Here is a 26,104-nt window from a genome sequence, read left to right as displayed (position 1 = left end):
TTAGCTCTTTATCTTTATTTTAGATAAACACATTATTACCGAGCGACGGCGATATAGATGCTTACATGGATCGTTTCCAAGCCGCCAATGTTAAGCTGTATGAGAAGCTGTGCTCAAATGTTGCTGTCGCGCAGAGCAAACAAAAAGAAGCGCACAGAAAAAAGATCCGCGGCAAACTGCCTGATTTGAATGTCGGTTCTAAAGTCCTGGTTTCAAATATTGCAATCAAAAGCCAAAAAGGGAGAAAGCTGGAACAAAGATACTCGGGTCCAGTTAGAATTTCCGAAATTCGAGGCAATAGATTCTTTCTCGTCGATATGGAGGGGAATTTATTGAAGAAACCAGTTCATAAAACCAGGCTCAAATTATACAAGGAGCAAAAAGGTAAAAGACTATTTATAAACTGATACTATGGGTATGATGTGTGCAAATAAAATGTGTTGCAAAATGAAATACTTTGGGCATGAAATACGGAATATGCAGGGAAGGAAAGAACGCTTTTGGTATCATTGAAAAGAATTTCATTCCAAAATAGCAAAAATATCACAATATTGTATCTTCATCTTTAATAGTATATCAACAGCTTTCTGCATCAACATATATTGATGAAGACTAGAATATGCATTTTTTTATCTTTTGCAGACGAAAGAGCCGGCCCATCATCACTTGAAAAAGATGCAACTCTGGAACAAGAAGTTTGTTGTAAGAATAATTTTTGGTTACTTATTCTACATGAATATATGTTTAAATTACACTAAGATGTAGATAAAAGAGACTGAATCTTGTAAAAAGTAAGTGTATTTTTATTGTTTCTTCCAGGCGATGGAATTTTTATTCAAGTACTTAGGCCCTGAATAAATGTGTTCCTTCCCTCTATTTTCTTAAAAATAAAAACTGGATCACTGTGAACACTTTCCTATTGTAAACAAATAATAATAGAACTATTTTGATGAAAATTCCAGTTCTTTGCTTGATTGGCTTATTGCACATTTATGTGGAACCAATTTATTCAAGTACTTAGGCCCTGAATAAATGTGTTCCTTCCCTCTATTTTCCTAAAAATAAAAACTGGATCACTGTGAACATCTTTTCTTAAACTAAATCCAATTCTTCTTTATTCTGGTCAATAAAAGGTATTAACGGTAAACCTTTATAGACTACCTTCGTCATTTGTTCGCCTTTCTTTGATCTTTTCCTGAATTGGCGGTCGTGGTCGCTGTAGTTTTAGAACCTTACTGAAGCGTCCAGGTCAGCCTCGATGCCGCGGCGCACATTTATTCAGGGAACATGATATTTCGCGACAACGGAAGTGAATTGGTGAGGGTTTCAGAGGGTCTCAATTTCGGTCTCGATTCTGGTTTCTTTCAAACAAAATTGGGTTATTTTCCATCTCAAGTCTTTGCTTTTTTTATCTCTAAGAGAGAACCCGTTAGCCTACTGGTCTTTTGGGTCAGAACCACTTAAGCCAATTAATATATTTATCGACTCTTCGATGATTTTTAAGCAATCCACTTATGGGTTTCAGCTGCAATCTTATTTTTGGAATTCTGTTATCAACATGACCTCAAAAGAACCCAGGCAGCATTTACGCAGACAAAAGGGCTTATCTCAACCACACATTTATGTCCAAGAGAAATTTAAAAGGAAATGATGCATGCGACGTCAACTTTGATACAAGAATGTCTTTTCGAGAAACTTAACCGGCCATTTGCAAAAAACCTGTTCGTTTTTTGTCTATATTCTACACACATTGATGAAATTCTTCATTTAAAATATTGTCTCGCAAACATATTCTCACAACATCTTCCTGAAGCAGCCCATGCCTCTGCTGAGGGAAACCTCACGATATACAGGCACAGCCTTGTTTCCCAATCGGATGTAGATGTTCCCTTTAGATTATTTGAAGTTTATTTCGCTTTTGAAATTATGGGTACATACTGCTTCTTTTTGTGCGTTGTAAATATCGAAACTTTTAATATTTTGTTTTAAGAAGGTGATATCTTCAACTTCAGAAGTTAGAGGCTAATTAAGGGTGTTGCCCTGCTAAAGTTTCCTGGCTTAAATGGAAGTCAGAACATTACTTTACAATGAAATGTGTGAATAAATATTTTTGACTCTTTTTCTTTGTATCACGAAAGAGCAGCCGAATTCAATGTCCTTTGAATGTTTTGTTTTTTTTAAAACGGTCACAAATACTCTCTAGGTTTTTATCAATATTCCCAAGGTAGACTTTCCGAAGGCTATTTTGGACATTAATTCTATTGGGAATTCTCACGGCGAGTTCCCACCGGTATTCGCATCTTTTAATGGTCGCAGCCCATGAGTGGTATGACTTTTGATTTCTTCACATTTTTAGAATGGGATTCTTTATTGATAGGCAGTGCCAGATGTCTAGGTGAATGTGGGAAAATAGTATTTGCATTGTTAGACAGTTAGGGCGAAAACTTTCGATGTATCAATGATCTATGCTCCTCTGATATGAATAAGTTTTTAATTTTGGTTCTCTGAATAAGGAGACGAAACTTTTTGCTGAAGGTTTTTGCTAGCTACCATCTAGTGGCCATACCTCAGTGGATTTGCAACAGATTCAACTGATTCTGCAAATTTTATCGTATTTCATTTTATTCTTTCAGATTTTGGTGTTAAAATTCTAAAATTATAAAAATGAATTTTCTTGATGACGATAGCTATGATTTATGGGTACAACTTTTGATTGCAGCAGGTTCTAGTTTTCACAATATTTTGCTACAATGTTTTTATTCCATAACATAATATTGCATCCCTAATCGATTGGAAATCACCAAACTTTTTAAATTGGTCGGGAAAATCATTTTCTTCTAAAAACACATCGATATTTTCGCACTTTTTGCAATTTTCACACAAAGAATTTCCAAAAGCGATTTTTGTTTATCTGATACAAACTGTCATTTCACACGCAGCTTTAAAAACTTGAGGAGTCACTTAATCGTCTCTCTTGAGCAAAATACTTTAGAAGACAGAGGTAAAATTAAACTGCAAAGCAGAAATTTGCGAGAAAGATAGAGACGACAAAGTAAGGTATTCTTCATTGCATATTTACAAATAAACAACATATATATTACATCTTCTTTGCATGTGTCTTTGCAAAATTGGTATCCGATAATCTTGCATATTTTTTTCTAGAGAAACCCTCAGTCAAGATGTTAAACATTTATTATATATTCTTTGGTTATGTCAGTAAGTATTATTTGCAAAGTAGCGCTAGGTAAGTAGTCAGATTCAGAACTCTAAGTTTTGGCCTGTTTCACACAGGTCAGGAATCGTAAATCAACAAGAAAATTTACAAAGGGTAGGAAGATTTAATATCTGCAGGAAATCTCGCATATTTTAGGGATAAAATAGCCTTGTGTGAAGTTTGGTTGAAGACAAAATTATTATGTGCATTTATCGTCGGATCGAGCGATACCAGCAGTTGTTGTCGTCATGAGTCCTCTACGGAATGGCCTTTGCAGCTGGTACGCGGAAGGCATGCATCCGACTACTCTGTTTTATAAGGATTTGTCACACGATTTGTTGTATAGGTCTATGTTTTACATACTTCACAGCGAAACAAGTGAAGGATCCACCAAAAACAGCTCCTGAAATCGACCGTGTTCACCCATTTTTATAAGATACTGTGTATAAGGTTCAGAGCGCTAAGATGCGGAAATATAAAGTAACCCTAGTAGTTAGTGATCACCTAAGCTTCTAGAAACTGTTGGAAAGTGGTTAGAATAAAAATGGGATGAAAATTTTTCTTTATGCGATTAGTTACCTTTTTTGGTATCATCTAAAAATACTTAAGAAAACTTTAGCAGAAGATCAACAAAAGGATTAAGATTAAGCCTAATTAAGACTAATTTTGAGTTTGGTTTTATGGAAAAGGTGCGTGTAGCCTGGCCTGTCTTTTTTGGTAAGTTTTTAGTGGATCACATATTCCCTTTTTCGAAAGACACCCCTCCTTTTAGGGGGACATCCCTCCTGCCCAATTTAGGGGGGCATCTCAAGGGGACTGCATCACTCAATTCCAAAGCCCTCTGAGTTTGAAATGGCTATTGTCAGTTTCTGTTTCAAGGTTTTCCGGCTTTTATAAGAGGGCAAGATGATTTGGTTGAAGCAGGTGTGTGCCATTGGCAGCCTATCAGAGAAAAAAATATTGCATAAAGTTAGAAATACGGTATGGAAAAATGTGTGAATACAATTCACAAAAAAAACAAAAATTGTTGATCCATCACAGAGAAATGGATAAATAAACAATATTGGTAAAATCCCTCTTAATCAAATCTTCCCTCGTATAAAGCCTAAAATGGGATGCATAAAATTTCTCAATGTCTCTTTTCATGGTTTCACTTTTGACCATATAGGCAAAAAGGACACCATGAAATACCTCTTGATGTGAAAATCAACTGAATATATCAACAATTAGACGAGACCTGGCCAATAAAAGAATTGATTTTTGCTAACTGATTGCTGTTGATTTGGTTTTATGTGATTTAGGGACTGAGGGTTCACCAAACACTTTTAGCAGAAACTAGATATAGTTATGGATCTTCATAAAAAGATTGACATGTGTTTAAAGCTTGCTTTATTTTGTCGTCATTGAAAATAGTTCATGTACCAGAATATACTTACATCTTGTCGACGTTTTGGCCCTCCATGCGAGTGATTTTAAATTTCATTTCGTTCATTCCTCCAACAGGAATTCGATCACTGCCGGTCGTGAAGAGCAAAAGCTTTTTCTTTAGCTGTATATTGAATCCACATACCACCTCCCAGAATCGCCTGCAAAAAGTAAGCGTTGTTTTGTAAACAATGAAACCACATAGTTTAACAAATATAAAAAAATCCCTTTAATCAGGGAAGCCAGAAATATTTCAAAGCTGATGGTGCAGAGGTTGAGAAAGGTAATATGACTCAGAAAAGGGCACTTGTTCAAAAATTTCTGAAAGGACTTTGTAAAAAGTTGTGAGGGCTCATGCTTATGGTCAGGGGTGAAGTGCTATCAAAATGACAAAGAGAGTTCTTCTGCAAGATGTTGCAAAAGTAGAAATTTTGCTACTCTTCAGCGTTAACAAGGGGGATCAGCCCCCTGAGCCCCCTGAGCCCCCTGAGCCCCTTGAGCCCCCTGAGCCCCCTGAGCCCCCTGAGCCCCCTACCACTACAACCCTGCTCCTGGTGGCCCCGTTCCGACGTTTCGGTCCTTGGTATGAAAAATCAAGTCAAAATTTTCGAAGCAAAATTGGGCTTCAAGTTTCATTCAGCGCGTATGTGTGACGTATTTGACTGTACGAATATATTGCTGTTTAGATAGAAATCGCTTCTCGTGACTGATTCGAGGTATACAAAGCTATTTACTTATAAGTGACTAACAATTGATGAAATTAGGCAACTTTGAAGCTTTAATAAAGTTTTAATCTATACTCAGACATGATGTTAGATCCACTAAAGTTCATACCTGATAATTGCATCGTTTTTTGAAAACCCATCGTAGACTGTTACTTTTTGCAGGGCCTCGATGTCAAAGTGCGGATTGCCACAAACAAGCATTTCAACCTCTTCTGGACGTAGAAGCTGATCATAAAATGAATTCACATTTATCTAGGGTTGTGTTATAATTATGAAAAGAGAATTGTACTTCTTCAGTTAACCTAGACTATGAAGCTAATAGATTTTAAGAGAGCTAAGGATGAAGTCAAATATTGTTACATATGACTAAACCTTGTAATAATTACATTGTGTAAGAAATATCTTGCAGGAATTTTGAATGAAAATGAATCTAGTATGCTTTTTTATATGATAATTTGAACTTGCACTATGAAAAGAGAATTTACAAATGGCCTTTGCTTGAATACGTTACTTGATATGACCAGCCGTTTACCATTAGCAGCAGATAATGAATCAAGTCTCACGACTTACAATTAATGCATTTGAGGCACAGACACTGTGGAATCCGTGGTAGAAAGCATAAAACTGCTTGTAAATGGACTTGTTTAAGATGTAGTTGACGTACAGCTTCACGTATTCTAAAGAAAATGTGAAACAGAGTTTTACAAGCAATCGTACTTCGATTCAAAACAAGACTGATAATCTGTTCAATGAAAGTTTATTCCTTGAATCAGAGCAAAGATCGATAAAAATATTTGTAAGGGGATTCTCCCAAAGCATGCAACGACAAACTTCAAAGCTAGTCAAGGGCAACTACCTAAGGAGTGAGATCATAGGCGTGCGGGGTAAAACTTTTTTGCAAGGGGTTGAAGTTTTACGGATTATACTCCAACACAAAGTTCCACAAAACTGACACAACTGACACAAACTGACACAAACTGACACAAACTAACACAAACTGACACAAACTGACACAAACTGACAATAATGACAGCATTACAGCCGCTTTCTTTTACTTCTTCGACAATCTTTTCAAGCACTAATTGGACTGTTGCTGTTCTTGTCACTTATTCCATTACTTTCGAAAGCGCTCACGATTACGACCACTTGATTTTTTCATCTCATAGATTTTTGAGCAGAAGGATCCTGCCTGATTTTGCCCGAAAAAATCAGCTGCCCGTATCTAATGGGGGGGGGGGGCTTAAGCTTCCCCAGACCCCCGTCCCGTACGCTTATAAGTGATATAAAACAGTAAAACATGAAAATACAAAATCCAATGGTTAAAAAACAATTCTTTCGATATACCATCTCTGTTCTCTTTCGTCACAGGAATCTGTGCTCCGTTTCTTTTCAATTCTTTAGTAACTACATCCCCAAAACTTTTGTAGGAAATCTAAAAAAGGGTGGTCTTTTAAAACAATCCTGAAACAGACTAACATCAGTCAACTGAGTCAATTAATACTTTAAACGCATCGTTGGAAAGTGAGGCTTGCCTCTGATATTTTATGAATCCGTAAGATTTTAATTTTTCGACTGTGTATGGTCTCTGTTTATTTCACTTTTATTATAATTCTAGCTATTTCTTGGCCTAAATATCCTTTTTTCACTTCAGTATGATCTTGCTTTATCCTCTTTGCAATAGTACCTAAAGGGTTGATGCAAATTTTTACGAACCTGGAATGTTTGACATAAATCATTCTCCACGTCTCCTTCGTAGGATACAAGCTCTTTCAGGCCATGGGCAAGTTCCTAGTAATGAAAGAACGACAATTAGCTGTGATGTCTTGTCACACTACTGTGTATGAAAATTGATTTAATACATACTATATTTCAATTATTATTGACAATATAACTGTATTGCAGGCAAAGATTCCGTTTCCCTTGGATGCAGGATTAAATTGAGAATATGTATGTTTAATACATGATGTATTTACTTACAATGTCATCGTGTGGTGTAATATGCAGTAATGAGCCTATACAATATCTGAATTAGAATGACTTGTTATGACCTCTTTTCCCTCGAAAAGACAACCTGCCAACGGGGCTGAAACTTACCGGGTTGACGTCACTAAGATCATGGAGGCCAAGTTGTGCTATTCCCACAGGAGCTTGTGGATTCTGGAACGGCACAACAGCGGGGCTAAGCAATTTTTTGTAGCAGCAAAGAGGCAGCCGGATATCGAGGTTGATGCTGTTGTAAACTGCCAGGCCCATCAACTTTGCAGATTTAAGGAAAAGGAGAAAGAGACTATTTGCTAACAAACATTTTTAAGACAAAGCCCTGTTTGCAATAATGAATAGTGCCTTTTGCATCATTTCAATGCCAGATCATTACAGTGCTTCTTTCAAATAGCAAAACATGATTATCTGAACCCAGCAAACTTTTATTAATTTCGGACATGTGTCCACAGAACCGATTGAAATTCTTCCCTTGTCCTCATGGCACCTCAACTTTTGATAAGATAAACCGGCCGAAACATACTAACTAAGACCAATGTAAATTGACCTTGGTTTTCAAAGACATTCTTGTCCATTAAAATTCTCTATTTATATGTTAGAAAAGATACGACACCGAGTAGATTGAATTCGTGCTCAGTATCGATGCTGGCGCTGTTGAACCACCAGATTCGTGTCTTTGCGTTGTAAGTAAACATCCCTGAAAAATGAATCTTGTTATATTGAAGTAATGTTGATGAAAATGACACAACAAAAGAAATTTCTAGAATAACTGACAAACTATGGCTGGCACTTAATGTAACGACATACAATGGATAAGTCTTTGAAAATTTTGGGTGATTTTGAAATATTTGCACTGGAAAAAAATTTCAACGCAAGTTGTTGGCTTTGTAGATAACCAGTAAACGTTTTAGGTACGTAAAGTAAATGAATTCGAGTCTCCATACCATACTCTTCCCTAAATATTTTCCTGATAAGCAGAAGAAACCATTCTTTTGTCAGTCCTCCCAAATCGAGGCCTGGCTCTCCTTCAAAAGAGACCCGCAGCTTTTTCTTCAGGTCTTTTTTCTTCCTTGCGATCTACAAAAGGTCGATCGTAAAGAAGAGTAAACAATGAAGTTGCTATACAGATCGAAGGAAGAAAAATGAAATCAAGATTGATTCAGCTAACACGAGATTGATACGAAGCAACAACCTATGAATAATCTACTTTGACACTAAATGCACTGTTGATAAAAAAGTCTCACAAAACATGACTACAGATGGAAATATTTAGCTCAGCTTTGAGTAAATCTGTTTAAAAGCAGAAAGCTGGCGTTTCATCTGCTTAAGACTTGGCCCCTGTTAGTTCTCTTCGCCCATCTGTTTATGAATTGTTAAAGAAAAACAGAGTCAATTGTTTCGGGACTAAACTAAATAGCGACACAATTCCAGCCACTCTAACATCTTAACCGCGAGCCTACGTGCTCAGCCTCTTAATCAGATAATCTGTTCCGCTGACCTGACCTTCAAGGAGAAGAAGACACAATGGTGGAGCTATGCTTGCAGTTGCTAACGCAAAATACATCATATACCTCATCGAGGGAGTCTGACACCAGATGCGATCGACGCACTTTCAGGTTCAGAAACAACATTCCCATATTCGGCACTTCCCTTCGCTTCACATGCTTTACAATGCTCTCCTGTATATTAAAAAGTATCTTTTAACACAAAATCAAATAGCATGAGAATAAATAACGGCAAATGAGAAAAGCGACTTGCAAACAGTTGTAAAAAATCTAACCTAACTTATTGTAATGCCTTATGGAAAACAACCGCAAGCTAATAATTAAAAAAGCGTGAAATTTATCATAAGAACGTAGTGCTGCTTATCCAGCTTTCATACAACTGTATTTTTAGTTCTTTAACACGTCAGCTTTTTATTTATAAATCCTTTTAAGTTAGTCATATTAGTTTTATTTTTGTCGTTGTGTCGAAACATTGTAACATCGGGTAATTATTGGTGCTAGTCTGTTGATAAATGGCAGCATACCCTTGCTTCAAACAACATTTTCATCTCAGAGTCTTTCTGCATCACAAAGCGTTTCGACTGGAGGCTCAGCAAAAATGGATACTGACAGAATGAAAATCGTCTGAAAAATGAAAAAATGCAGCATAAGCAGCTTCTAAATGGGTTATACCGTCCCACCTTAATACTACAGACATAGGACCCACAAAAGTATTTTTTAAGTAGAGAAAACGGCCTTAAAAGCTTCAAAAATTTTCCTTGCAGAATGATTGAAAAATAGACACTCTTTTTACTGAGCGGTGTATAGAGCACTGGGAAAAGGCACATATCTATCTATCCTTTAGATTGATGAGCATAATGACAAAATGTCTACAGTCGATGAAATCTGTACACTTCTACAAATTAAAACTACGCTTTTGAAATGTTTCTGTTGACATCGTTGTTTGAGTTAACCTGGGTTGCTAGTACACTGTTTTTTCTTACTCCTTTGCAAGTGAGTACAGCTTCATTAGACACAATTTCCATTCAGAATACAAACAACAGTGGATGCAGCTGTCCTCATCAACTCACAATCTATGGCCTCAAAAATGGAGAAATCAAGGAATCAACCTGAATTTTTTTCAAATTGTATCGAATCCTACATGAAAGGAAAACCGTTTGATTACTATTAAAAAAATGTACACTCTTTTTTTTATAAGAACCAGATAATTTTTGCCCAGCCTCGATGTTTTAAACTTTTTGATAATTTTAGGCTCAGATGTTCTTAAAATTGTTCTTATTTGAAAAGTGATTTTTTGCAAATATTTGAGAAGTTACATACTGTATATAGTTTCTAAGACGTTTTACTGGATAAAGTTTAAAAATAAATTGTTTTTATGTTTATAAATTGCATAGTATTGTTCTGTTGACGTGACATAAATTTCAAAATGGGAATTGTTTTTTTTTGAAAATTTCTCATCTGGGGCTGAGCATGATCTAGCCTTGTTCTTATTTTTGGGCAAATCGAGCCTCAGTGTTCATATAAAATGTGTTCTTTTAAAAAAAGAGTGAATGATACATTTTACTATTTGGATTAATGATTGTCAGGAGGAGAATAAAAAAGCCACGATATAAATCTTTAACATGCTTTGAGCTTATTTAGAAAAGCAAGTGATCGGTAATCAATGATTTAGTTACCCAGTTTGCCGTTGCCAAGTGTCGTATTCTTTCATCAAATCCATTCTGTTCAGTTCATCACAATAAAAGAAAGCGTGGTCGACAACAGGTGGATGAATGACCCAATTTGCAGAATCTATCCAGACAATGAAAATCGCATTTTCAGATTCGTTTTACATTAGAAAGATTCATCATGAACAATCATTGTGCTTAACTTGTGTTTTTAACTGTCAAAATTAGTAATCTCAGCTATGTACATCTGCCTGAAATTGAACTTACGTAACAAAGCCAAGACTTTCACTGCAGTTTGGATCCACCATCGGCATTTTTCAACTGGAGGCATCTCACTGACATTTGTTGGAAACAATCTTTGAGCGACAAACTGAAGAAGCAAAAGTCTCTTAATGAATCCATTTTAATAGCCATTTAACAAAGGCCATAGGACCAACATAACGTAAACTTTTTTTTAACGAAAACATTCTTTATAAAGTCCCTGAGACTCAGAGATCTCAGAGAAATACAAGCAATGTAAAGGCATGTCAAGCCTTAGATGAACGATTAGAAGAAAAAACATTTTTTCTACAATTACCTCCGGTGATAAAGATTATAAAAACTTTATCAGCAAATCAACTGTGCGAATGAAAACATTCTTTATAAAGTCCCCGAGACTCAATTTCTCAGAGAAATACAAGCATGTCAAGCCTTAGATAAACGATTAGAAGAAAAAACATTTTTCTACAATTACCTCCGGTGATAAAAATTATAGAAACTTTATCAGCAAATCAACTGTGCGAATGAAAATGTCATGCAAAACTGTTATTTAGTGACAATTGATTGAACTTCAAATTTTGTTGTTGAAGAAAAATCAACGTTAAAATAAGGACAACATTAAGATCTTTCTATTCTCTATTATTCAAAACAATAAGAACATCAAGCATCGGCAAAAATTTTCTGCTTCTTAAACCAAGATCAACGCCCGATGATCTTTATGACCAGATCTTTATAACGGTTACAACCCCCACTTAGACAGTCTCATAATTGTCGCACTTCGACAAAGTGTAAGACGGATAACGGAAAAAACGATATTATTCCAGTTTTATTTTGAAAAAGCAGATGATATAAAAGGGTACTAAGAAAAGTATTAATCAAGAAGATGATGATAAGGGTGCAGATCAACTCTTCTTGTACCTGGTGGATAGACTTTATCATCCTCTTGAATTGCTCGACAGGCACTCTGAAATGAGAGGAGTTCATAAGGGCTTACTACAACGATTGGCACTAGCTGGCAGATTACAAACTACAAATCACAAGATAAGGACATCTCTGAGATATTTAGCTAAATTCAAATCGGTGACTTACTTGTAAAACCAGTAGAGGATCGTCCTTTGATCAGCATCTGGCAACGTGCAGATATGTCGCAATAGATGAGCAAATATTGTATAGGTCGAAACATCAAAGAATTGAGGATTCTGTCAATGAAAAACAGAATTCATGGCAGGAGCTTTATAAAATTCAAACTAGCTTTAATGTTCAGCAGATGGAAAAACAACAAACCTTTTCATCAAGTAACGAGCAAAGATTAACAGGGTCTACGAAAACGACAGGGCCAAGGGATATAGCCGTAGCCTTTTGCAAACTTTTGTTTTATGGTTCTTTTATCCTCCCAAGCTCCTCACTTTTCAACTTACATCGATTTGATATATTTTTGAAAGATTAAATACTCACCATTAAGAGTATAAGCAAAGCTCTTAAGTCGTCATTGTTCCCAGGCCTAGATGAAGGCAAAGGCGTTTATTAGAAACGTCACGAAGAGCCAATTCAAGCTTCACTCCTTGAAAACGGAATATTTTTCTTTTGAGCACCTGTAATATGACGTCAGTTTCTCGATTCAGAAAAGCAAAGAGGATTTGCAATCTTGCTTCACCTTTCATTCAGTGTTGTAAAAAGAAATATCAAGTTTACCTTTTTGCATCTTTCAACAAGCAATTGATGATTGATCTTAAGGCGAGTTTTTGCTGGTCTTTTGGCTGAAAAGAAAGTATACGTCTTTTTTCGATACGATTTAAATAAATTTACGTGAAAAGGGCTACATACTTGAATACAGTTTTATGAAATTGAAAGGAATTACCTTCAAAAGTTGAGCAAATGAGTGCTACAAACGATTGTGATAAAGTAGACTATGTATTCACCAATATAGAAGATAGCAAAGGCAGTGAAAAATTGATAAATCTGGCTGTATGCAGTACGAAATAGAGAGCAAATATTAAGAAGCAAAAGCTACTTACAAAGTGGCGAATAGACTCGTAAACATATTCCATGAAGTCATAGTTGATTGCTGTGTTATATGGGTCTATGTTTTCTTGAGTGCTGTGATCCTTTAATATAGAAATACAGGTATCATTTTCATGTGCCTATCTTAACACTCGTTTTGTGATACAACTATTATCTTCACAAAGTTTTGATTTTTACAAACCAAAAGGGAAATAATTTGATACCTTCAGCTCTGAAGAATTTTTGTCGAATGTATGACAGTGGTTATTAAGAGTCAAACTCAGATCTGATACCTAGTATTAGAACCCTACTGTTCTACATATAAAACCGTGTACAGTTCTGTCTTAACAACATTGAAAACTCGGGAGCACATAGCATGACAAAAGTCTCTAGGGAAGCCGGAACAACCGAGGGGCAAGAGGGGCAGATTGAGTAAAAGGGCATTTGAAAAATAATTCCTAGCTACCGACCATTCTTTCGTAATTGTCGCTTTGTTTTGATCTTATTTAAAGGTATCTTGAAAATCGGCTAGCTTTTCTCATAAGAGGTTTCTTCGCAATTTTTCAGAAATTTTGACTTGAGTAAGGCAGTACAGTCATAATTATATATGAAGTTTTTAATCATTAGAAACAGCCGATGTCAAGGGTACTTCTATGAAAGGGGCACTTTGGCCCCCCTTGTCTATTCTATCAAAAGGCAACTGGAGTGGTTGAGCCCCGTGCCCCCCCCTCTCCGGCGTTTCTGATAATCTCCCTTCTGCAAATACACATTTTTCTTTTATATTTTGTTTTGAGAAGATCATCTTAAACTTTAAAATTGAACAAACATATTATTCTTTTATTCTTACTATTTTACGTTGCTGTCTGCATGAATAATATGATGTAAAACAAATAAAACAATATTTAGCTATTAATTTCATATGTTGTTCTATGTCTAGATTAGATTCACTCGAAATAGCACGAACAGTATCCTGCAGCTTGGTTCACATAAAATCACAATAAAATTTTTGATCCATGAATCAAACATTAATTAAAACAAGCGATTTAAACAAATATTTACCTGAAATCTCTTGTTTATTGCAGCAAATGTTTCAAATGTTGAGGTGAGAAAGCTTTCGATTTCGCTGTAATTATCGTTCGCTCTTGCGTTGGTTATAATCTCGCTATAATTTGGAAAAATATGCATTTCAACAGATGTGTTCTTGCAATGGGATGAGAAACAGAATGAGGAATGACATAGCATACTTAATGTCTGTCGATAGTTTCAGACAGGCTTAAACAAAACTCTGAGAAATCTTATTTCAATTTCATTTTCAATTTCAAATCATTATAGAAATCAATTTTAAGATCCTATTCCAGTTTTAAAACAAATTGCTTACTCTGTCATCATTGCGCCATTTTTTTAAAATTTAGCGGAGAATTATGATGATTTCAATTGGACACGTTTCAAAACATCATTCAAGACATGGAGAATTTCAAATGTGTTCGTAACGTTCTTTACTCCCGAGAATCGTTGAAGTGCCATTTAAATTGTGGTATAACTCTTTTTTTTCATTACTTTAGCAGTTCAAGAGCAAATAAAAAGAGGCTAACCCTAGATCTTCAATAGTGTTGACACTGCAAGGCCTAGGACTTGTTGCGGGCGAAGAAGAGGGAACATTCTGTTTCCCAACTTGCAAATGAGTAACTTCAGAATTGCCGCCCGCATTTTTGAATTTATCATTTTCCAAAGGGGTGGCAACTCGTTGCCTCGGAGATCTACGATTATCAACCACAAGTTTGCTCTGAGCGCTATCAAGCGAAAGATGCTTAGGACCCGCATCGGCTCTTCCGCTTTCCGTCTTGTTCTGCCTTGATGGTATCCGCTCATCTCCCCCTGATACTGTGTTAGATGAGGCTGCTGAAGCTGTTGACCCAGTCGAAGTAGGTCTTCTTTTAAAGGGATTACCGAACCCTGAAAATCGACCATTCTTCTGTGCTTTCGAATTTTTCTCAATCGGCTGAAAGACAATATGGCCACATGTTAAATTATATTTTTCAACAAACAATCAGAAAAACTTTTGCAGCTGACTTAGATTGCATAAATATAAGCTTATACGATAATTGTATACTATTAAACCTTATATTATTTAACCTATATACATCAAACTTTTTTTAGATATGGAATTGCAAAATGTGACATTGTCCCAAGCACAATTTGATTTGATCGTTCCTATTAGTCAGCTGATCCGTCTGCTTCGCAACTGTAACCATAGTAAATAAAATAGCTGCTTTATCATATCTAAACTCAGCCCCTTTTCTGGATAATATTATAACCTTGCCTTTAGATTTAGGACGACATACAACTAATATCATCCGTGGTCAATATATTTTCCATAATATCCCATTTTGCAGTTACATAGCCAAATTCAGGGCCGACTTGAATCAACAAACTAGCATTTAACTGCATACCTGTTTGCCTTCATCCTTAGTTGAGTCTGTCTGCTCCGTTATAGTCACAGCATTTCGCTCAGTTAGGCTGAAAACTGGATTCTTTATAGGTGGCAATACGTCTCTTGAACTCTTCCCTAAAAGAGGCATAATGACTGGCACGCAATCAGCTTACTCCATGACTCTTTGAAGCATTTTCATTCAATTTGCTTGATCTAGTTTGCTATTCCAGGAAGATGACTCCTAAGGAAATCAATCTTCAAAGTGCAAATCAATTGGAATATCTAGTTTGCTATTCAAGGAAGATGACTCCTTAGAAAATCAATCTTCAAAGTGCAAATCAATTGAAACGACACAGAAATATATCTCGAATTTAGCAGTGTTGTTTGCCGTTAAAGAAAATCTTTAACTTTGCATTAATCTTATGCAATCCTTCAAATCCTGTTGTATTATGAAATGAATTGACGTAACGTGAAAACCGAGCTTATTTTGAGAGTTTCATCAATTCATCTAGCTTCCTCCAAGTTCTCAATTATTTTCTTTTAGATCCATTTGTTCAGTCACTAGCTTTCTGTACTGACTGTAGGAAGATACGGTTGTTCCTCTACTTCAAGACATCTAGTGAGAAGCCAATGGAAAGTTTATCGATCTTTCAACGACGTCCATGCTGCATAAAGTCATCTACGTAGTTTGAAAGTTCGATGGGTTTCAAATTGTGATTCATTTGCTATAGCAGAGCAATGAAGAAGGGGATGTCGACAGGTTGTTTGATTCTCTTGCAATGAATTATTAATCTGCGGAATAAGTTTGGCTAAGTCACCTTACCAATGAGTCTGAAATCATGCCTCACGGATCCTAGAAATTCACCAAGTGGTTACAAAATAAGAAAGCCTTGCAGATTTTGAACCTGTTCTTGCTTCTTGTTAAGTAGACGATAAACAATCGATCTACACAAGGCCGCTATTGATTGTGATGAGTTTATAAATACATTCTTATCTCCTTATCCCTTTACGTTCAACCTATTCTGCTGGTTATTCATCTTAGCATAGCAAATTACATCATTTCACATATTACAGCGTCATATTCGTGTGACTTGTGATAACATTGTATTATTGTGTTAACCTGCTGTGATCAAGTTTATTATGCTGTATAATAAGAACTATCATTTCATATCATTTAATGGATTTCATATGCTTTATTATTAAAATCTTTTGATTTGACATAATCTAATGAATTTTGTATGCTGTATAATAAAAATCTTTTAATTCTATCCTATACCCATACGTTTGTTGTACTGCTTTTAGCCTGCATACGGTTCTGTTTATTTTGCATTAGAATTTTAATTGAAGCGGTCCAGGCACGATAAGCTCGCTTTTTCTGGGTCGCATATAATGTAAATTTAGCTCTTATACATTTTTAGATTGCATTGTATGAAACTGGTTGAGATATTCTATTCAGTATTGTCCAATTCTAGTAAATAAGCGATAAAGTTTGTTCAGTTTGATGAAGATGCTAATTATTCGAATATTTCTATGGAGGAAAAAGGAGATGAATAAAGCTGAATGCTCATGGCACTGCCCTAACGTCCAACAATGGCAGTTAGTTTAACAATTTTGGCACTGCTCGATAAAAATCTTTTTTATATGAATTCGATCAGTCTAGAGGTATATGACTGTATTCTTGGCAAAAATGCTCGCATTGTATTGTGGGGGTTTTAACTTAGGCTTCATGAAATATTTTGGGGCTTCATGAAATTCTAAGCTACTCAATGAATACAACTTTGCATTATTGGTGGTTTTTTCTCAATCTCGAATTCATTGTTAAAGTCTGAAATTTCCAGTGCAAGCTATTTTTCTGGTATAAAGCTTGTAAAGAATTATTTTCTGTAAAAGTTCTCTAAGGAGAATCTAAGCCAGAAACAATCCGGAGTATCTCCTGGGTCCTATAAAAGGTACTATGTACCGTCAGTAAATTGTTGAGAGTTAAATCCTAATTGAAAAAAACTCGGCGAACTCCGATTTGAGTTCTTCAAGCCTCCTAGCCTATAGGAATACTCCAGTCAGAACGTAACGAGCTGTGCATGCATAGCAAGCCTCGATGCGGAGAGGAGGCTATGAAGAATAGTAGGCTCTGCATCGCGTATATGATTTTGATAACATTGAAAATTAACCTTGCGTTGTGGATTGGATACGTAGCAATTGGTCTTTTGTGTTTTCTAACCAATGGGACCTTTGAATGTGCAGCAAAATGCGTCGGTACAAAGATTGGCCTCCTAGACTGGCAAACTGGATTTAGCCTCCTAGAGGCAAACGGGGAAAAAGAAGGTCGGAATAAATGCCAAAGTTAATCTTCATTGAATTCAAGTTAAGGCATGGCTCGTTTTTCTCTTAGCTACCAACAGCTACCATAAATCCCTTGGGTTAAATGGAATGAATCGAAACTCAAGAGCACACTAGAGCACACTGCATCTTATGCTTGCAGGTCATAATCGGCGACGTATCATAACAATTTAAACGTTAACACGGTAATATTATTTGTGACGGTTACATTGTAAAAGCAGCCTTTAACCATTAATTAATCACATTAATACAAATATAGTTCAACAATTCAACATCTGATAGTGAAGGAGTTCAGAGCAAATTTGAAGGAGGGGCAGTTGGTAGTGGGGGCGCTGAAAAATTTTCAAAAATTAGTTACGAGAGTACGCTGTATCTAACAATTTCAGATACCTTTTCAGAATGAACAACATAACTTTGAGGTGATCTTTGAAGCAAATTAACCTATCGGTCCAAGAACCTTTTTCATCTGATTCTCATTCTTCTAAATGGGCGCACAATTACCAAAAAAGGGGCGCCAGACTTGCTTCAACTCGTTGAGGGAGGGGCAACTGCCCCTCTTAAATCCACCACTGAAGGAGTTTAAAAAAGACAAAAATTTTGTCTAAATAGCTTGCATTGATCTTTTGTAAGATGGAGGTGAACTGTGTTGGCAGTCGAACATTTTAGCCAGGGGAGTAGACAACTTATATGAACTCGGATGGGGAATGGCCTTATTCTGTGAAATATCGACATTCAAACAGCATAAGGTGAATGCAACAACCATGTGAACATTTCAAGCTAGATCACTCCATTAAATAAAATCTTGAAGTTCGAAGTATCTTCTCATTTCAAACCGCCTATTATATGCAGCATGTCTTCAAACTATGCAAAAAGCATGCACAGATTTATATTATTTTTCAGAGAGAGAGAGAGAGAGAGAGAGAGAGAGAGAGAGAGAGAGAGAGAGAGAGAGAGAGAGAGAGAGAGAGAGAGAGAGAGAGAGAGAGAGAGAGAGAGAGAGAGAGAGAGAGGGGGGGGGATTTGCCTCTTCATTGAAGTAACTTTTCAAAATATTTTTATTTTTGTAAGCAGATATAGCTAAATATACAATTAATAATGCTTTCATAGCATAACGGAGAAACCTGTTTAATTCTTTTTTAGTTCTAAATAAACGCAATTAGGGAACATATGGCATTCCAATACGGAACATATGCAGAAGTTACCAAGGATGAGCTCTTGGAAGGATTTAGATTTTCATGTTCAACATTTTTTACAAAATTTCCATATTCTTAAGTGCAAAACTTCCCTAAAGATTTTTCATAAGCTGGAGAGGGAAAACGTGAACACCTTAGCTTCCACAGCAGAGAAATAACAACTTGTGTCCATCCTGCGTAGTAGTTAAAATATAGCATGAAACAAATAACCCAATGTCCATTGCCTTGAAATATAAAATCTTCTTTAGGAGTCCTGTTTTGCATCTTTGAAATTGTTTTGCAGCAAGTTGCTTATTGTGCTTTTTAAAAATTCCTCGTTCACCTTTTTCTGTGCTTTTAGTTTAATTTTTAATTTTTTTCGGTCCACATTTACAAATATTGGCAAGCTTCGTTATCTTGTTAGTATTGTTTTCATGTTAAAAAATGTAGCTTATTATTTATCTAAAGGCCTTTAAACAACTTTCAGTACTTCTTCAATCGTTAACTCCTAAAGGCTTTACAACCAATCTGGAGCATTTACTCAAGGAGCATTAAAAAAAGAAAGGAAAATTAACTCAGGAGTAGGATCAATACCATTTCCACCCAGTGCTCCAGTTTGTTGATTTCTACAAAATGTTGCATTTGGTTTTGGTTCAACAAATCCAAGCAAAGGTTGGCTATTGCCAGAGTGGAAGCGGTGTTAATCATAAACAAGGGATAACAAAAGGCTAACGAAAGAGTAAAAATTGTCTCTAATAAGTCTATACTAGGGTCCAGGTGTTGGTGGAGGCCACCCTCACCCACTGACGTGGACACAACCATTCTGTCACTGATGCTTTGAATTTGTCTTCTCTCACGCAATTCGTAATTTCTGACGGTAAGCTATTCCAAATCCGAACTTTTCTAACGAAGAATTGACTTTTGAAAGCTTCAGAGTGGAGGCATTGAATTGTTTGATATTTGAGCAGATTTCTGGTTGAGGAAAGGACAATTTCTGGAAACGAGATGTTGAGCATGTTGTTTCGAATTTAATTGAAGATTTGAAGGTCATGGATGGAGTGTTGATGCTGAAGTGGTAGCCAGTTTAATGATCTCATTTTCTGTGTCAACTGAGCGTCTGTGCCATAAACGTGATAATCTTATGTAAACCTTGCAGCTCGTCTCTGGACAGCTTCAATTTTGTCAATGTTCTTCTTTGTATGTGGACTCCAACATGCTGATGCGTAATTTAGGTGGGGACGGACAATTGCATTGTATGCTGTAGCTTTAACATCTGGGGGACACATGTACAAGTTTCAGCCACATAGGTTTAACAATTTTGTGGCTTTGTTTGAGATGTAATTTATGTGCTCATTAAAATTTAGCTTATTATCTATAATTACTCCAAGGTAACGTTCAGACGTAGTCTCCTCCAAGCTGTACAAATTTAATTTAGATATATTTCCATCATCAAATATAGATTTGGCTGATTTAAAAACTTCGTCAGAAGCATCGTTTTCCTGTGAGGCTGATGACTGGAACATTTTGTACTCGAAGTTGATCTTTTTAGATTTTTTTTAAGGCTTATACGGAGCATTTTGCACTTTTTTACGCTAAAAGCCATCTGCCAGGTGATGGCCCATTGTTGTAATTTGCAAAGGCCCCTTTTTGTAGGAGGTGCGCATCTTCTTTTGATTTGATGGATTTAATTCAACAAACAGGGCCCGCGCCACAAGGGACTGAATACTTTTTCTGCGCTTTGGCTTTTTCTTAAACAAATGTTGAACGTCTGGTTATTCGAAAGTGCGGATCCTTTCTTTAAAAGTGCGTCAAAATTGCCCTACTGGGAAGTTTAACGGGTAAATTGGGACTCCGTGCCCCCCACAACCTGTAGTGATAACATCTAAGCTTTTGTTTTGTTCCCGCTGTGTTTTTCATGCTACGCTTCGCTGCTTGTATATACCGCTGTGTTTATTTAGAAATAGTTAGTTGGTTCGAAATAAGATAATAACACGACGTACGTCTCTTACTATCGACTTCGCTCTTCAATAATTCGTCCTTCGAGACTGTTACTTTATTAACAACACAGGTTGTTAAATTGGTGACCACTTCGTTTATTTCTACGTCTACAATTCGACATGAATACAGATGCCAACACGCCACCGTCAGCCAGCACTACTGCAACTGCAGCCATCGCCACGACTTCAGAACCAGCACCAGTTGCTTCGGTGAGTGTCAAACTTCCACCTTTTTGGCCTAACGATCCCCTTGTTTGGTTTGCTCAAGTAGAGGCCCAGTTTTCCACAATAAATATGACCTCACAGGCTACAAAGTTTGCTTATGTAATCTCCGCTCTCCAGCCTGAAATCGCACAGGAGGTACGCGACATTTTGATCCACCCCCCTCAAGCAACGCAGTACGATATACTCAAGGCCGAACTCATACAGCGCACTTCCGCATCTGAACAAAAGCGGCTTCACCAACTGCTGACTGCAGAAGAACTGGGTGACCGGAAGCCCTCTCAATTACTGCGCCATATGCGACAACTGCTTGGAGACAATACACTAGAAAACAACATTTTACGACAGTTGTTTTTGGGAAGGTTACCAGCCAATGTCAGGCTGATTTTAGCAGGCACGTAAATAATAGGGGGGCGTGGGGGGCGTAACGCCCCCCCAAAGTTTGGAAAATCCAGTTACAGTTGGAAAACGTAACGGTTGACTTGAAATTTTTTTCTTAAGACCAAACTTGTGAATTTTATATTTTAAGAAGTTTTTTTATTTTAAATATAAAAATTCTAAACATTAAAATTCACAGGCTGAAGCTGACCCATCCAATCGTTTTCTATTGTGAATCCCGTCTCCACTGGATCCAAATTGCACACTTGCCACGTTTTCTTTTTCTTTCTTTCTGACGGGAGTTGAATCAAATTACGAACAGGCAAGGTGAACTTACGGATAAGAAACTTGAAACTTACAGTTTGGAATAATAATACCCGCATTGATCAGAAAATATTAGAGTGGGAATTTTTTTAAAAACTACGAGTAGTTAATTCAATAAAAGATTAAGAATCTTTCAGTACTAAAAATTCTCAACGCTTCTTATAAAAAACGAGTTTATGCTAAACTCCCCCTGTTATTTGTTAATGTCCTTGAGTCCTTATCATAAATTCCTATGACAAAACTGCTGTGGAGCAAGAACACATTGCAAAAACTGCAGTAGAAGTATTTGATCAAAGAAGAGTATTTCATCTTTCGAATCAGGCATATGCACAAGTTTGTTCTCAAATCATCATTTCAATTGTAAAGAATGAAAAGGCATTTGGCCCTCTGAAAAGTTTAAAGGTAGTTTTCTTCGATCAAGAACGAAAATAAAAGGCCCAAATTCTTGGTGCTTCTATATCGTGAAAAAATGTATTTTAGATAAAATTGATCAATTGATCTGAAAGAATACTACTAATCATCAAGTATATCTAATACTGGTTTTGCTTAAATGTTGCTTTACTTCTTACAGTATGTTTAATGTTTGTTTCATGTTAATCAAAATTTAGAGATTTTAGGCTTTTATGCTTTAGGCTAATTATTGAGTAAAGATTTGGTAATTATAAAGAAAATAGAACTATGGTGCTCGGGCTATTTACAAATATCAATTTGGTAGGTACAACAGATCTACTGGTCGAATGAAAAATTTATCACTTGAAGTTGGAATTTTCATACTTCCACGCCCCCCCAAAATTAGCAACTTGTTTTCGTCCCTGGATTTTAGCCTCCACTGCTGACTCCCTTCCCGTTGAGCAGGTTGCTTTATTAGCAGACAAAATTTTAGAGGTTGCGACCCCCCTTGGCATTTCCTCTTTAACACCTACCGTGTCAGCGCCGGCCCCCACGCCTGTTACACTGCCTATCGCATCTGAAGTTCATGCTCTCAGATCTCAAGTAGAGGAACTGACTTTTCAAGTCCAAGCCCTCATAAGCCACACACAGCCAACCAATAATTTCCCAGGGCGTAGCCGAAGCCGCTCTATCAGCCGTAATCGCCGCACCAGCCCAGCACCCTCAAACTCTACCTACTGCTGGTACCATCAACGTTATGGTCGACTTGCTCGCAATTGCACTCCACCATGCAACTTTTCAAGCTTCACCTCAAACCAGGGAAACGACGCCACCAGCAACTAAGGGCGACTAGTTCTGCTGGTCCTGCTTCTTCCAGTCGCCCCTTTTATATTACCGACCGTATCACTGGTACACGCTTCTTGGTAGATACAGGTGCTGATGTAAGCGTTTTACCTCCTTCTTCTACTGACAGACAAACTTCTCAAAACATTTCTTTACAGGCTGTGAATAAGTCGCCAATTCGTACTTTCGGAGAAAAGTCTTTAACGATAGACCTCGGACTTCGCCGCACGTACAGGTGGATTTTTATTATTGCTGAAATACCGCTCCCTATTCTTGGCGCTGATTTCGTTGCTCATTTTGGCCTTAAAGTTGATGTTAAAAATCGGAAACTCATTGATACTACAACAAATTTGACCATTCAAGGTATTTTGTCCGCCAACAGCTCACCTTATCCTATGATGGCAACCCCTGATACTACTTCGCCATACCAACCCTTACTTCAAAAGTATCCTGACATTGCCCGTCCTTCATACAATGAATCAAAAGTAAAGCATACCGTCACCCATCACATCACAACTACAGGCCCTCCTGTATTTGCTCATCCCCGTCGTCTTGCTTCTGAACGTTTGACCATTGCCAAGGCTGAATTTGATCACATGTTACAACTTGGCATCATTCGACCGTCAAAAAGCAGTTGGTCTTCTCCGTTGCATATGGTTCCTAAGGCTACTCAAGGTGACTGGCGACCTTGCGGTGATTATCGTGGCTTGAACAATGCTACAGTTCCCGATCGCTACCCCATCCCACACATCCAAGATTCCTCTTCGTCTCTGCATGGAAAAACCATTTTCTCAAAAATTGATCTCGTGCGTGCCTATCATCAGATTCCAGTCGAACCTAGTGACATTCCTAAGACTGCTATAACAACTCCCTTTGGACTTTTTGAATTCGTTCGCATGCCATTCGGATTGCGTAATGCAGCACAGACCTTCCAGCGCTTCATGCACCAAGTACTTCGTGGTTTGGATTTCGTTTTTGCTTACATTGATGATTTACTTATCGCAAGCAATTCTGAAGCAGAACATTTGTTGCATCTTGAAATTTTATTCTCTCGTCTTTCCGATCATGGTATTGTTATTCATCCTACCAAATGCATTTTTGGCCAATCTCATATTGACTTCCTAGGACATCATGTTTCACCACAAGGAATCTCACCGCTTTCCACAAGAGTTAAAGCAATCAAAGATTTTCCTCCTCCTACTTCGCTCAAAAAGCTTCGCGAGTTCCTGGGATTGATCAACTTCTACCGTGGTTTTGTGCCTTGCTGTGCTCAATTAATACAGCCTCTCACCGACCTTCTTTCTGCCAAGTCTACCAAAGAACCGTTCCAACTAACTGTGGATTCATTATCTGCATTCTCAGAGATCAAAACAGCACTTTCCCGGGCTACTCTTCTTGTTCACCCATCACCAGTAGCACCATGCAGTGTAGTTGTTGATGCTTCGAATGTGGCTGTAGGAGCAGTGCTTCAACAATTCCTCAACGGTGCCTGGCAACCTATTTCTTTCTTTTCAAAGCGCCTGCAACCAGCCGAAACGAAGTACAGCACATTTGGACGAGAACTACTCTCCGTCTACTTAGCTATCAAGCACTTTCGGTACTTTATGGAAGGACGTGCATTTCATGTTATGACAGACCACAAGCCATTGCTCCATGCACTGTCTTCTTCGTCTGATCGATATTCGCCACGGGAAATTCGCCATCTTGATTTTATCTCTCAATTCACCTCTGACATACGACACGTAAAAGGCCATCAGAATGTGGTTGCTGATGCTCTTTCTCGCATTGAGCTCAATTCCTTGCTCAATATCCCAAGACTTGACTTTGTCACACTGTCTGCAGCTCAACAGCAAGATTCTGAATTCCACCAGGTACAGTCAAACACCTCCCTTAATCTGAAAGAGTTTCCTTTACCGGCAGATTCTGGAACCATCATTTGTGACATATCAACCGGCACTCCTCGCCCATATGTTCCTGTCTGTTATCGCTGCCTTGTGTTTAATCACCTCCACTCACTTGCACATCCCGGTATTCGTGCAACACAGCGACTTATCAGACAACATTACATCTGGCCTAGTATCAACAAAGACATCCGCAATTGGACTCGGTCCTGTATCCCATGCCAACAGGCTAAAGTCACCCGTCACACGTTTTCCACCATTGGAACTTTTCCTTCTACTGACACACGTTTCGATCACATACTCATTGACCTTGTTGGCCCTCTACCACCATCAAACGGTTGTAGATATCTTCTTACTTGCATCGACCGCTACACTCGTTGGCCGGAGGCGATTCCAATTTCAGATGCTACCGCAGAAACCGTCGCTCAAGCTTTTGTTTCACGTTGGATTGCAACTTTCGGTGTTCCTTCAACGATAACAACTGATAAAGGAGCTCAGTTTGAATCAGCTCTCTTCCGTTCCCTCGCTGATTTACTTGGAATCAAACGTATTCATACTACTTCTTACCACCCTTGCGCCAATGGCATGGTTGAGCGTTTCCATCGACAGCTTAAAGCTTCAACGATTAAAACTGACCTCGGTTGTTCACCTGCCCAACTTGTTTATGGTTCCACACTTCGTCTTCCAGGTCAATTCATATCTCCGACATTTGATGTCACAGCCCTTGATCCCTCTGTTTTCGTTAATCGTCTACAAAGTTTTATGCAACAACTAAAACCAACTCCTCCCCGTTCTCAAGAAGCTTACACATACATCCCAGCTAATCTTCCATTTTGTACGCACGTTTTTGTTCGCCATGATGCTGTTCGAAAGCCGTTTCAACCTCCCTATGACGGTCCTTTTAAGGTTCTCAAGCGCTCTGACAAACATTTCCTCGTAGATGTCAATGGAAAACAAAAAACAATAAGCATAGATCGTCTTAAAGTTGCTTATACCGATGCAGATAACCAACGTTCAACTGCCAAAAACACATCATTCCCATCAAACCATGCTTCAGCGAGGGCCAAGCCGGTAGAGAACCAAGTACCTGGTACTTCTCGGACACGTTCAGGGAGACAAGTTCATTTTCCCGACAGATATGGACATGCCTGAACATTCGTATATACGTTTAATTAACTTTTATCCCAAATGCTTTTCTCGAGCTTGCATTCTAGGGGGGAGGTACTGTAGTGATAACATCTAAGCTTTTGTTTTGTTCCCGCTGTGTTTTTCATGCTACGCTTCGCTGCTTGTATATACCGCTGTGTTTATTTAGA

At 37.5% G+C, this 26,104-nt stretch overlaps 2 protein-coding genes across 2 annotated transcripts; both read right to left on the bottom strand.

Moving 5' to 3' along the window:
- Positions 1-3,053: 3,053 nt before the first annotated feature.
- On the bottom strand, positions 3,054-16,232 carry LOC135696114 (putative E3 ubiquitin-protein ligase HECTD2). Its single transcript, XM_065215395.2, has 21 exons — positions 15,244-16,232; positions 14,386-14,792; positions 13,853-13,955; positions 12,808-12,897; positions 12,485-12,549; positions 12,248-12,293; positions 11,882-11,991; positions 11,711-11,756; positions 10,802-10,904; positions 10,544-10,658; positions 9,392-9,491; positions 8,934-9,041; positions 8,307-8,439; positions 7,971-8,059; positions 7,459-7,620; positions 7,078-7,152; positions 6,709-6,796; positions 5,935-6,041; positions 5,474-5,589; positions 4,651-4,800; positions 3,054-4,156 (listed from the first exon to the last, which is right to left on the bottom strand). Exons 1-21 carry the CDS (start codon positions 15,370-15,372, stop codon positions 4,036-4,038), a joined length of 2,463 nt encoding a protein of 820 aa, XP_065071467.2. The 5' UTR covers positions 15,373-16,232; the 3' UTR covers positions 3,054-4,035.
- A 2,998-nt stretch (positions 16,233-19,230) lies between these two features.
- On the bottom strand, positions 19,231-21,312 carry LOC148958511 (uncharacterized). Its single transcript, XM_089112465.1, has 2 exons — positions 20,172-21,312; positions 19,231-20,025 (listed from the first exon to the last, which is right to left on the bottom strand). The coding sequence occupies exons 1-2, from the start codon at positions 20,334-20,336 to the stop codon at positions 19,873-19,875; spliced, it is 318 nt and encodes a 105-aa protein (XP_088968591.1). The 5' UTR covers positions 20,337-21,312; the 3' UTR covers positions 19,231-19,872.
- Between the last annotated feature and the right edge of the window lie 4,792 nt (positions 21,313-26,104).

Source organism: Rhopilema esculentum, chromosome 14, assembly GCF_057945365.1.
Source record: "Rhopilema esculentum isolate cy_ngs chromosome 14, ASM5794536v1, whole genome shotgun sequence".
Lineage (NCBI taxonomy): Eukaryota > Metazoa > Cnidaria > Scyphozoa > Rhizostomeae > Rhizostomatidae > Rhopilema > Rhopilema esculentum.
Note: the sequence above shows the minus strand (reverse complement) of the source record. Positions and strands in the feature narration are given on the sequence as shown.